This window comes from Onychostruthus taczanowskii, unplaced genomic scaffold (genome assembly GCF_017590055.1).
Source record: "Onychostruthus taczanowskii isolate IOZ18803 unplaced genomic scaffold, ASM1759005v1 scaffold254, whole genome shotgun sequence".
NCBI classification, from domain to species: Eukaryota; Metazoa; Chordata; class Aves; order Passeriformes; family Passeridae; genus Onychostruthus; species Onychostruthus taczanowskii.
Window position 1 is genome coordinate 199,681 of NW_024499841.1, and position 13,617 is coordinate 213,297.

Genomic DNA, 13,617 nt, shown 5'->3' on the forward strand with positions numbered 1-13,617 from the left:
GAAGAGTGTCCCTCACCTGGAAGGGCTCAGTTCCACACAGAGAGATGACACAAGGGAAAACAAGAGGTTCAATCACAGAAATACAGAATTATTTGGGTTGGAAAGCACCTCCAAGACCATCAAGTCCCTCCTCTGACTGATCCCCACCTCGTCACCAGCCCAGAGCACTGAGTGCCACGTGCAGTCCTTCCCCTGGGGACTCCAAACCTCCCTGATCAGCCCCTGACCACCCTTTCCATGGAGAAATTCCTCCTGATGTCCAGCCTGACCCTCCCCTGGCACAGCCTGACAAGGTTTCCTCTTGTCCTGTCCTTTATTCCCTGGAAGCAAAGCCCAGATCCTGCCTGGCTGCACCCTCCAGGAACAGAAATTAAATTTCTGGCCTTCAGGTCACCTCATTCCTTGTTTCTCAACCTGTGTTTTATGGACCACAACACCCTGGGAGACATCAAAGCTGTGGCACCAGCGGGGGAAAAAAATAACAAAATGAAAATGCAAATCCCTGAATGCATGCAAATAAAATCAGCAAAAATCAAATAAACAACGAGCGCCCCAAGTTTAATCCAATCTTTATTTGGAAAACCAAAGAAAGGAAAACCACTGTGGCAAGGCTGCACGAGGAGTTTCCTGTCCTGCTTTTCCAGGAGGTTGGGTGCTCCTTCTGTGGAAAAAGTTGAAGGACACTGATCTGGTTCACCTCCCACCACAAGGCAGGATCTGCTCTCCCTAAAGCACTCCTGGCAGTGCTTGTGGAACCTCAGAAGTCTCCAGATTCCACCCTCAATCCCCAGGCAAGCTGTTCCAGCAGGGAATTCTCTGCAGCACTGGATTTTGCTCGTGTCTAAATTGTGTCTCCGTAACTGCAATGTGAGCTCAGGATCTCCTGCCCTCTCCAAAGTGAGCACAGGGATCAGATCACTCCGTTCCTCTTTTTTGGCATCTTCTGTGTTTCATTAAAAGATGTTTTTACACCTCTTCTCCATCTTCCCTGCATGTTTTCCATGTTTTCTGCACCTGCTCTCTCCTCTGACTTGTTCCCAGCTTTCCCAAAATGCAGGGAGCAGAGCTGGGAATGACTCTGCCTTTGGGATATTTCCCTTTGTTTGAGACACTCTCAGCCTGTATTCAGTTTGTGATCCGCCCTCATTCCCAGTGATTTCTTCTGCAGAGCTGCTGCATCCTCAGATTCTCTCAGATGTGAAGTTTTTGGGTGTCACTCTTCGCGCAGCACTTTTCCCTTGTCCTTAATCCATCTGCAGACCTTTCCAGCCTGATTTCTAAACCCCCAAAATTCAGGAAGCCTGGCATCATCTGCAGATAGAATCCAGGAATCATCAAGGTTGGAAAAGCTCTTGGATCATTGAGTCCAACCATTAAATGAGGATTTGTTTTGTGTTCCATCACCTGGATATCACTGAAAGTGCTTAACAGGAGTTAGGACAGGCTTCAGCCTTCCAGTGTGAGAATAAATCCTTTACACTGCCCTGAGCATGATCCCAGCCAGGAAATCCAAGCTCCAGCAGCTCCATTTAGTCCAAATTTCCCGAGACCACTTGGAGAAGGTCATGGGAGCCAACGTGGACAATCCTGCCCGGAGCACTGAGATTTCTCCCCGTGGTTCCTCTCACACAGCCCCAGGCTTGGTGGGGACTTGAGAGCAGCTTTTGTGCTTCCTTTCCTTTGGAATGCTGGCTGGCAGGAGCACGAGGAGGAGAGCCAGCTCTGAAGGAGCCTTCTGAGAGCTGCTGGTCCAATGTCATGGGAAGGGTGGGAAATGTGACCTTTCCGAGATGATTCAGCACTTGTGAGAGTGGTTGGAGGAAGGCTCTTCCCAGATTTTGGCATTTTTAGACATCCAGCAATTTCCAAGAGACGGGTTTTATGTTTTCTACTTGCTGCCTATCCCATTAAAAGCTGGGTTTTGAACAATAATCACTCAGTTATTTAATTCCCTTGGTGTCCCTGAAATTCCTTATTACCAAAACACAACAAATGATGGAAAAATTATTTCCTATAAAGACAAATAATGCATAAAATCAAAATATTTGCCTGTAAAGACCATCTGAGATGCAAAACCAAAATTTCACAAGTGACTTACTAAGCACAAAGAATAATCAGTTCCAACCCAAACCAATCTCTGTGTGCACTTGGTAGATAAAATGTAATTTATTACAGATTTCAAAGACCCTCCAGTAGGCCATGGAAGCATCTGAACATCCAGCATCTCCTTTGAAGACTTCACAGACATTTCCCAGATTTTTTTCAGCTCATTCCAAGGATGGAATATGATTTCCCAACTTCAAAACTTACAGAATGTGGGGACTGAGGGAATTTGTACCTTTATTCTCCTCAAAAGCACAGCAGTCACATCAGAGAAAGTGAATCCCTTTTTGCAAAGAGGAGAAATTTTACATTCTCATGAGATAAACTCCTGATCACTTCCAAAATGTGCCTGTAGCAAATATTTATTTAAAGGGAAAATTTACCCATTTTCCAAGCAGGGCTCTTCTTTCTTCAAATACCTGTAAGACACAGACAAAATAAAAGAAAATTGAGCATTTAGAGGGGACTCAGTAAGTGCTGAGAAAAATCCAGCTTGAAAAGCAATCCACAAAATATCAACAGAATTGCTGAATGGATGATTTTGGAAAAAAATTATGGAGGTCTTTTAATCCAAATTCCCTACCAGGATCAGCTAAAGGAGTAGCTCAGGCATGTCCATGAGTTTTGTGCATTTTATTGGATGGAGATTCCAGAACCTCCCTAAACATCAGGTTCTCAATTTCCTTAATCATTCCCGAGGCCTTGTGGTGGATTTATTCCATAAATCCATTTTGATTTATTTGGATATTTCCATATTTTAAATGGATTTATTCCATAAATCTATTTTTATTTATTAGGATAATTCCATATTTAATGTGGATTTATTCCATAAATCCATGTGTTTCTTGTACTGAGGAGCCCAGAAATGGGCCCAGAATTCCTTTCTTGTGGAGAGGGAAAGAATCCACATCCCTTCTCCTGCCACCTACACTCCTCCCTTGATTGTTCCTTGGTCCTCCTGTGGGGAATTTATCATCCCCGCACTCCTGGAACCTCCTGGATCCGATGCCACATCCCTGGAAGTGTCCAAGGCCCAGCTGGATGGGGCTGGGAGCAACCTGGGACAGTGGGAAGTGTCAGGGTTGGAATTGGATGAGCTTTAAGGTCCCTTCCAACACAAAATATCCAGGGATTAGGAGGCCACAACCTCTCTGGGAAATCTCAGGGTCTCCCCATCCTCACAGCCAGGAATTCCTGCCCAATATCCCATCTCAATCTCACTTTTCCCAGTGGAAGCCATTCCCTGTGTCCTGTCCCTCCATCCCTTGTCCCCAGTCCCTCTCCAGCTCTCCTGGAGCCCCTTTAGGCTCTGGAAGGGGCTCTGAGCTCTCCCTGGATCCTTCCCTTCTCCAGGTGAACATTCCCAGCTCTCCCAGCAGCTCTGCTGGCTCCCCGTGCTTCCCAAACCCAAACTACTCCAGGATAAAACCCCCAGAACGGATCAGCTCCGCTCCAAGGCACACTAGATCCAGTACCAGGATGGGAAGATGATCAGGGATCGCAATAATCCAGGTTTTTCCTGGCTGATTCCCTGCCTAAACCTAGGCTGGATCCAGCCTTTAGCCCTTTAGGCCCTGGAAGGGGCTCTGAGCTCTCCCTGGATCCTTCCCTTCTCCAGGTAAGCACCCAAAGCTCCTGGAAGGGGCTCTGAGCTCTCCCTGGATCCTTCCCTTCTCCAGGTAAGCACCCAAAGCTCCTGGAAGGGGCTCTGAGCTCTCCCTGGATCCTTCCCTTCTCCAGGTAAGCACCCAAAGCTCCTGGAAGGGGCTCTGAGCTCTCCCTGGATCCTTCCCTTCTCCAGGTAAGCACCCAAAGCTCCTGGAAGGGCTCTGAGAGTTCTTCTCCTCTCCAGGTGAACACTCCCAGCTCCTGGAAGGGGCTCTGAGAGTCCTTCCCTTCTCCAGGTGAACACCCAAAGCTCCTGGAAGGGCTCTGAGGGTCCTTTTCTTCTCCAGGTGAATATTTCCAGCTCCTGAAAGGGCTCTGAGGTTTCCCTGGATCCTCCTCTTCTCCAGGTGAGTTTTGTGACTGTGAACGATTTGGGATTTCCTGATTCTGCCTCCTTGACTTCGGCCTGTCCCTGCTGGTGATCCTGCCTTTAAAGCAACCATGGAATCATGGAATGGTTTGGGTGGGAAGGGACCTTAAAGCTCATCCAGTTCCAACCCCGACACCTTCCACCGTCCCAGGGTGCTCCAAACCCCATCCAACCTGGCCTTGGACACTTCCAGGGATCCAGGGGCAGCCACAGCTTCTCTGGGTTGGGATTGAATTCATGCAGGATTTCAGGCATCTGGAAGTTGGGATCAATGGAATTTCTGAAATAAAGAGGTGGGAAGTTCAGCTTCTGGGGCACCTCCCATCGCTGCGTGTCCAGGAGAGAAGAATTCCCATGGATCCAGGCTGGGAGAGCTGGGGGTGTTCCTTCCCGTTCCTTCCGTCTATAAATTCCTGCTCACGCTGCCTCCCGGGCGTGCAGACCCGTGACTGCACAAAAACGGCACCTTCTGCCTCCCCAGCTCCCCATAAATACCTCACGGGAACATCTCCTGATTCTCAACGTCACAACTCATTTTGTGGCAGCTGTTTTTCATTTTTAATTTTTTTTTTTTTTGCTGGGGATATAAAAAAAAAAAGGAATTTTTTGGCCGGGTCAGCGGTTTAAAACCTGGATCAGAAAGAAGGAGATATCTTTTATGATGAATTTTTGAGAGTCTTCAAGGTAGGAAAAGACCTCAAAGGTTGTCAAGTTCAACCATTAATCCAGCACCATCACATTTCCCGTGTGCTCAAGGCTTTTCCAGCTGATCCCTGATAATTTTTCATTTTTTAATATTAATTTCTGCTATTTTTTGGGATATTTTTGTCTATTCCTCCCTACCTGGAACATCACCGAGCATTGAATTATTCAACAATCCAATTAACCCCTAAAAGTTTTGCTGCAGCTCAATCTGACTGCCTGAAGAACAGAGAATTTTAAAAAAAAAATGCAGAAAAAGGTGGGAAAACGTTTTTATTTTAATTTCTGGTTAGGTCATGCTTCATTGCACAGCGATTTGTATCTGCAGAACTAATTTTGGAAGGGTTTAGGAAACATCCAAATGATTCAAAGGCTGGAGAATTTGCCAGATTGAAAGGACTTCAAAGAGCTCAATCTCTTCAGTTTATCAGAAATCAAAGAAATTCAAGTGTTGGCTTGAAGTGGGGTAAAAGTCCTTCCACGGGGGAAAAAAAATGCTGGATACAGAGGAGTTTAATTAGGGAGGAAGGGAAAAATCAAATTAATTTATTGGCAGAGGTATCCAGACAGGAGACAAAGCTTCATCTTTTTGTGGTAGAAGGGATTCGTCATGAGAAAATTATTCGGAAAGTGGTGAAATTTTAATTTTTTGAGGAATGACAGTCATCCACCCTGCCCTAAAAAAGCAGGATTTTGTGACTTTCAGCAAAAAAAAAATCCAACTTTTTTTTTTTTTAAAGCTATTAATTTGGCAAAATAGCAGTATTTAAATCAAATACTTGCTTGATTTAAATAGGTAAATCAGAATTTTCCATCTTTTTATGTTAGATTTGATATAGCTTTATATATCATAAAGATTTTATATGAATTTTATTTGAGATTTATTTTAGATTTTAAATTTTTTTTTTTTAGATTTTGTAGACCTTTATATATCATAAAGACTTTACATAAATTTTATTTGAGATTTATTTTAGATTTTAAAATATTTTTAATTTTAGACTTGATATATCTTAATTTATCATAAAGATTTTATGTAGATTTTATTTTAGATATATTTTTTCTTTTCGATTTTATATAGATTATATTTTAGATTAATTTTATAATTTATTTTAAATTTTTAATTTATCATAAAGATTTTATCTAGAGTTTATTTTAGATTTATTTTAGATTTTTAATATTTTTATTTCAGATTTTTTATCGCTTTATATATCATATATCTCCACATTCTTATTCCATTTCCCTTGACTTCCAAAGGGAAAAATCAAACAAATTAAATTATTTTCGGGCTTGGGAATTGGTGAAATTTAGGATTTTGAGACATGATCCTGAGGGAATAAATCCTCGACTCGGCTTTGCCTTGAGGGGTTGCGCTGGATGATCTCCATGAGCTCAAGAATTCCCTGAATTTCAGGGAATTTCAGGGTTTTTGGGGAACTTGCCTTGTCGTTCATGAGCTGGTGGTTCAGGGGAGTCCACGAGCTCAGGCGGAGCTTGGAGCCATCCGGGATTTTGGGAGGAGCAAAGGCCATGGGGAGGGTGGAGCCTCCTTCACCGCCGGTGCCTGGAAACAGAAAAAAGGTGGGAAAAATGGAATTTTAATGAGGGATCCAACAGGGCAAAGATGGGTGTTATCCATCCCTGTGCCATTCCTTCATTTTTGTGGGAAAAATAGGATTTTAACAAGGAATCCAATGATTTCATGGAAGAAACGTGAACGTTATCCCTGTGCCATTCCTTCATTTTTGTGGAAAAAATGGAATTTTAATGAGGGATCCAGTGGAACAAAGATGGGCGTTATCCCTGTGCCATTCCTTCAATTTTTGTGGAAAAATAGAATTTTAATGAGGGATCCAGTGGAACGAAGATGGGTGTTATCCATCCCTGTGCCATTCCTTCATTTTTGTGGAAGAGTAGAATTTTAATGAGGGATCCAATGGAACAAAGATGGGCGTTACCCCTGTGCCATTCCTTCATTTTTGTGGGAAAAAATAGGATTTTAACAAGGAATCCAGTGATTTCATGGAAGAAACGTGAACATTAACCCTGTGCCATTCCTTTAATTTTTGTGGAAAAAATGGAATTTTAATGAGGGATCCAATGGAACAAAGATGGGCGTTACCCCTGTGCCATTCCTTCATTTTTGTGGAAAAAATAAAATTTTAATGAGGGATCCAATGGAACAGAAGATGGGCGTTATCCCTGTGACATTCCTTCATTTTTGTGGAAAAAAATGGAATTTTAATGAGGGATCCAACAGGAACGAAGATGGGCGTTATCCCTGTGCCATTCCTTCAATTTTTGTGGGAAAAATGGAATTTTAATGAGGGATCCAATGGAGCAAAGATGGGTGTTATCCATCCCTGTGCCATTCCTTCATTTTCATGGGAAAAATTATAATTTTACCAAGGAATCCAATGGAACAAAGATGGACGTTATCCCTGTGCCATTCCTTCATTTTCATGGAAAAAAAATTAGAATTTTAACAAGGAATCCAATGATTTTGTAACATATTTTTAAAGAATTTTAATATGATTTTAAGGAATCCAATGATTCCATAGCATTTCACGTGCAATGGTTTCATAGCACATTTTTTTGTGGGAAAAAAAATATTTTAATAAGGAATTCAGTGATTCCATAGAACAAAGATGGACATTTTCCCTGTGCCATTCCTTCATTTTTATGGGAAAAATTAGAATTTTACCAAGGAATCCAATGGAACAGAGATGGACATTATCACTGTGCCATTCCTTTGTTTTTATAGGAAAAATTAGAATTTGAACAAGGAATCCAATGGAACAACGATGGGTGTTATCCCTGTGCCATTCCTTCGTTTTCATGGAAAAAAAAGAATTTTAACAAGGAATCCAATGATTTTCTAGCACCTAAATGACACAAAATGGAAAAATAACTTGAAATTCAGGTAGGTTGAAGATTTTTTTATTTTGTGTAGCCACAATATCCATGAGGTTTAAATCCTAAAGTGCCCAAGAACCAGTGGGAAAGGGCTTGGAGCAACCTGGGAGAGTGGAAATTGTCCCTGCCCAAGGGTGGGGGTGGAATGGGATGAGCCCTAAATTCTTTTCCAACCCCAAACCCTCCTGGGATTCCGGGATTTCCTCCGTGCACTAATAAATAATTCATCATTAATTCATCGTTAAGGTCTTTCCCCATCACAAGTGTTGACGATTATTCCTTTGAACAGGTGGAATTCCACAATCCCTGGAAGTTTTCCCCAAAAAAATTGCAGATGTGGTTTGGTGGTTGGACTTGGTGATCCCAAAGGTTTATTTCCAACCTCAATTTTGTGTAGCCACAACATCCATGAGGTTTAAATCCTGAAGTGTCCAAGAACCAGTGGGAAAGGCCTTGGGAGAGTGGAAATTGTCCCTGCCCAAGGGTGGGGGTGGAATGGGATGAGCCCTAAATTCTTTTCCAACCCCAAACCCTCCTGGGATTCCGGGATTTCCTCCGTGCACTAATAAATAATTCATCATTAATTCATCGTTAAGGTCTTTCCCCATCACAAGTGTTGACGATTATTCCTTTGAACAGGTGGAATTCCACAATCCCTGGAAGTTTTCCCCAAAAAAATTGCAGACGTGGTTTGGTGGTTGGACTTGGTGATCCCAAAGGTTTTTCCCAACCTTAACAACTCCGTGATTTTTTACAGGAATTTCCACATCAAATAAATCAGATATTTACCAAAATATCCAGATCTCCCAAAATCTCCCCTTTTTGGGACGCCAAACATCTGAATTTTGTTCAGACAAAGCAATTTCTCCATAAATCCCTGCCCAAATGTAGGAAAAAGGAATTTTTTTCCCTTCATCTTCTCTCCTGCATAAAGAAAAATAATTTCTTTACCACATTACAAAAATTCCATTCCCTGCATTTATTTATTCTGCTTTTTTTTTTCTCTAAATACCTCAAATAGCTTTAAAGCTTCACAGTGGAAGGATGGATAATGGGATTTTTGGGACAAAAGAAAGGCAAATCCATGAATTAAATCCCATATTGTGTTACCAACCAAGTACATCAAAATCCACCCAAAAAAAGAGTTTTTGTAGCTACTCTCAGACCCCTATTCCTCACTCAAATGTAGGAAAAAGGAATTTTTTTTTTCCCTTCATCTTCTCTCCTGCATAAAGAAAAATAATTTCTTTACCACATTACAAAAATTCCATTCCCTGCATTTATTTATTCTGCTTTTTTTTTTCTCTAAATACTCTGCATTTATTTATTCTGTTGTTTTTTTTCTTTCTCTAAATACCTGAAATAGCTTTAAAGCTTCACAGTGGAAGGATGGATAATGGGATTTTTGGGACAAAAGAAAGGCAAATCCATGAATTAAATCCCATATTGTGTTACCAACCTGTGCTGAACCCAAGTACATCAAAATCCACCCAAAAAAAGAGTTTTTGTAGCTACTCTCAGACCCCTATTCCTCACCCAGATAAAATTCCTCTCTATTTCAATGGATTCATCTTCAAAATTCACTGCAGGATTTTGGGCACATCAATTTTCTCCTTAATTTTTCCTTCCTTTCTGAAGTTATGATAGAGTCAATGAAATGTATCTTAAAAAATCCAAACAAACAACCCAAAAAAACCCCTGAAAAACGAGGGGAGAAAAAGAAACAAAAAAACACCCACGCACACAAAAACACACACCAAAAAAACCCCCAAAAAAAACATAAAAAAGGAAACAAAAATCTCAAAAAAACTAAAAAAACCAAACACAAAAACACCCCAAAGGGAAAAAAAAAGAAACAAAAAAAACACCCCCACACACAAAAACACCCACCAAAAAAACCCCAAAAAACATAAGAAAGGAAACAAAAAACTCCAAAAAACTAAAAATAAAACAAAAAACCAAACACAAAAACACCCCAAAAATTTAAAAAAAAATTAAAAAAAAATCTGTTGCATTTTCCTCTCCGTGCTCAGGAAATAAATTTGTTACAAAAATCTGAGGGTTTTTTTTTTGTTCTTGTTGTTGTTTTTTTGGGAGTTTTTTAATGAGCTAAATCTCCTGAAATAACAAATTACCTCTCCAATTTCAAAAAAGCTGAAGGACTCGCCGAGGTTTCGCATCCACCTCCTTGTGCAAGCGAGTAGGTGGATTTTGGGCTGGATTTGGGATCATTCCCTGCCTCGTTTCTGTTTTGTTTCCCTGCAATTTCAGTGCTCAGCTGCCAAAAAAACAGGTCCAGGCACCCGTGTCCTGTTTTTGGCCATTAGTCACAAACTGTGCCAGGTTTCCGCAGGGATTTGGGATCCCGGGGCTGGAACAGCCACATTCCCAAAGCAGCTCCGAGGGTCGGAGCCTTTGGAAGCCCTGGGAGGGAGAAACGGGGCTCGGGAAGTGGGGAAAGTGTGTGTGGAAGGTCAGGATTTGGGAAAAGTCTGTGTGAAAGGTCAGGATTTGGGAAAAATATGAAAATTCAGGATTTGGGAAAAGTCTGTGTGGAAGTTCAGGATTTGGGAAAAATATGAAAGTTCAGGATTTGGGAAAAGTCTGTGTGGAAGGTCAGGATTTGGGGAAAATATGAAAGTTCAGGATCTGGGAAAAGTCTGTGTGAAAGGTCAGGATCTGGGAAAAGTCTGTGTGAAAGGTCAGGATCTGGGAAAAGTCTGTGTGAAAGGTCAGGATCTGGGAAAAGTCTGTGTGAAAGGTCAGGATCTGGGAAAAGTCTGTGTGGAAGGTCAGGATTTGGGAAAAGTCTGTGTGGAAGGTCAGGATTTGGGTGGGGAGAGTTTGGTTGGTCAGGATTTGGGAAAAGTCTGTGTGGAAGGTCAGGATTTGGGAAAAGTCTGTGTGGAAGGTCAGGATTTGGGAAAAGTCTGTGTGGAAGGTCAGGATTTGGGAAAAATGTGTCTGAAAGTTCAGGATCTGGGAAAAGTCTGTGAAAGTTCAGGATTTGGGAAAAATATGAAACTTCAGGATCTAGGAAAAGTCTGTGTGAAAATTCAGGATTTGGGAAAAGTCTGAAACTTCAGGATCTAGGAAAAGTCTGTGTGAAAATTCAGGATTTGGGAAAAATGAGAAACTTCAGGATTTGGGAAAAATGAGAAACTTTGGGATCTGGGAAAAGTCTGAAAGTTCAGGATCGGAGAAAAATGAGAAACTTCAGAATTTGGGAAGAGTCTGAAACTTCAGGATCTGGGAAAAGTCTGTAAAACTTCAGGATCTAGGGAAAGTCTGTGTGAAAATTCAGGATGTGGGAAAAGTCTGAAATTTCTGGATCTGGGAAAAGTGTGAAACTTCAGGATTTGGGAAAAATGTGTCTGGAACTTCAGGACCTGGGAAATTCTGTCTGAAACCTCAGGCTCTGGGAAAAATCTGAAACTTCTGGATCTGGGAAAAGTCTGTAAAACTTCAGGATCTGGGAAAAGTCTGTAAAGCTTCAGGATCTGGAAAAAATCTGAAACCTCAGGATCTGGGAAAAGTCTGTAAAGCTTCAGGATTTGGGGAAACTCTGTCTGAAACCTCTGGATCTGGGAAATTCTGTCTGAAACTTCCTCGTGGGCAGAAGTGGAGGGGCAGGCCTGGATCTCTTCTCTCTCCAGCTGTAGGACCTCAGAGAAAGGTTGGATTTGGGGGGATTTTAGGATAAATTCCTCCCCCCAGAACAGCTCCCCAGGGAATGGTGACATTCCCAAGGCTGCCAGAGCTCCCAGGGATGCACAGGGTGGGAATTTTGGGGTGCCTGTGCAGGGCCAGGGCTTGGATTTGATGATCTGGGTGGGTCACCTGGAGAAGTCACATCCCATAATTCCGTAATAATTCCATAATAATTCCATAAAGCTGCAAAAGGCACAGAACTGCCTGGATTTTGTCTGGATATTGGAGTATTTAGTGAAATTCCTCAAATTTCAGTGCTCAGTGCTGGCTTAGGAGCTCATTCATGGAATGGTTTGGGTGGGAAGGGACCTTAAAAATCATCCAGTTCCACCTTTTTCCATGGAAAAGCAGCTGGAATTCTGAGCAGGGCTGGGATGGAGAGGCTGCTCAGCCGAGGCCTCACTTTTCTTCTGCAAGATTCCTTATCTTTGGACTGGCTGCCCAAAATAACATTCCAGAGATTGCTCCAGCTCCTTCTTCCCACATCCCAGGATGAAACTAGGCTCAGGTGATCCCAAAACATTCCAGCAGGCAGAGACAGGAGGGGAGGTTACCAAGGATCAGGCCTTAAATAGACATCAGGAAAATGTTTTGTTGCCCAAAGAGGAAAGGATATTGAAATATAATGCCCAAAAAAAAAAAAAAAAAAATCTATTTTCATTGTAAAAAAATGAAAATGAAATGTAGGAACAGGTGGCAGGTATGATAAATATAAATAAAAATATAAAGTAAAAGAGATTTGGGAAAAAAAAAAAACAACAAGTTTTGTGTTTGTACAGGGTTAAAAAGAGCAAAATTGCCAGAATCTCTAAGAATGGTTCGCAGTTGGGATGGGAGGATCCGAGAAATTTGCATATGAAGGAGACACAAAGTTTCACAGGGCAGGAGACAGGAATGGGGCGTTCTAACAGCAGGAAAATTTCACTTGGAAACCACTGGAAACACCTCCACTGATTCCAGGACAAGCTGGAATTTGAAAATGGTTTAAAAGAAGAAGTGATGCCGTTGAAGAAGGCTCAACAATCCATAATGATCGTGTCCCATTAACCGGGAATGTTGGAATAATTTCCTTTACCTGGGCTAATCTCTGTTTAACCGTACCCAAAACAGCTCCTGCAGGAGCAGAACCAATTTATTGACCATTCCTGAGCACATTTCTGCAGGAGCAAAACCCCTGTGGTGCATCAGCAAGTCCAAACACCGACCCGGCACTAATCCATGTCCCCAGGTGCCACATCCTCGTGGGTTTTGGACATTCCCAGGGATGAGGATCCCACCTCTGCCCTGGGCAGCTGTTCCAGTGCCTGACCACCCAAATGTCCAACCTGAGCCTCCCCTGGCACAGCTGGAGGCTGTTCCCTCTCCTCCTGTCCCTGTTCCCTGGGAGCAGAGCCCGACCCCCCCTGGCTGTCCCCTCCTGTCAGGAGCTGTGCAGAGCCACAAGGTCCCCCCTGAGCCTCCTTTTCTCCAGGCTGAGCCCCTTTCCAGCTCCCTCAGCCTCTCCTGGTGCTCCAGCCCCTTCCCAGCTCCATTCCCTTCCCTGGACACGCTCCAGCCCCTCAATGTCCCCAGCACTGGAGGTGTCCCAGCAGTGCCAGCACAGGGGACAGCACTGCCCTGGCCCTGCTGCCACCCCAGAGCTGGCACGACGGTGTCCCCTGGGATGTGTCCGCTCGTGCCCCACCGCAGCGACACCCCCTCCCCACGCCCTCCCGGAGGTCCCGTGTCCCCCGTGTCCTCTCACCTTCCTCCTCCCGCCTGCGGACGCCGCCTCCCCCCCTTCCCCCCCCCCCCCCCCGTCCGCATCCCGTCGCTATGGCAACCCTGGGGGGGGGCGGTGCCAGCCAATCAGCTCCCGCCTCTTTCTCCCGCCCGTCCGCATCCCGTCTCCATGGAAACTCCGGGGGGCGCCAGCCAATCAGAGCCCCCCAGTGGGGTTAGAGTGGCCGGGGGTTCCGATCTACCTAGCAACCAGCCTGACGCGCTCTGATTGGCTGGGCGGCGGGGAGTGGGCGGGGCGCTATGGCGCGGAGGCGTGGCCTCTCGAGGGGCGTGGTCGGGCGCTGCCGCCGCCGCCGCCACCCGAGGGGCGCGCGCGGGAGCTTGAGGGCGGCGGGAGCTGCGCAGGTAACGGGGACACGGCGGGGCCG

At 43.8% G+C, this 13,617-nt stretch overlaps 1 protein-coding gene across 1 annotated transcript in view; it reads right to left on the reverse strand.

Annotated features, from left to right (window-relative positions):
• The window catches only part of FBXO16 (F-box protein 16), a 37,983-nt gene extending 24,710 nt beyond the window's left edge, over positions 1 to 13,273 (reverse strand). The window contains exons 1-4 of the mRNA XM_041407137.1: positions 13,212 to 13,273; positions 12,564 to 12,580; positions 6,283 to 6,404; positions 2,487 to 2,522 (exon numbers count right to left, since the gene is read on the reverse strand). Of these exons, the coding sequence (XP_041263071.1) occupies positions 2,487 to 2,522; positions 6,283 to 6,404; positions 12,564 to 12,580; positions 13,212 to 13,273 (237 nt within the window). The remainder of the gene's footprint in view (positions 1 to 2,486; positions 2,523 to 6,282; positions 6,405 to 12,563; positions 12,581 to 13,211) is intronic.
• Between the last annotated feature and the right edge of the window lie 344 nt (positions 13,274 to 13,617).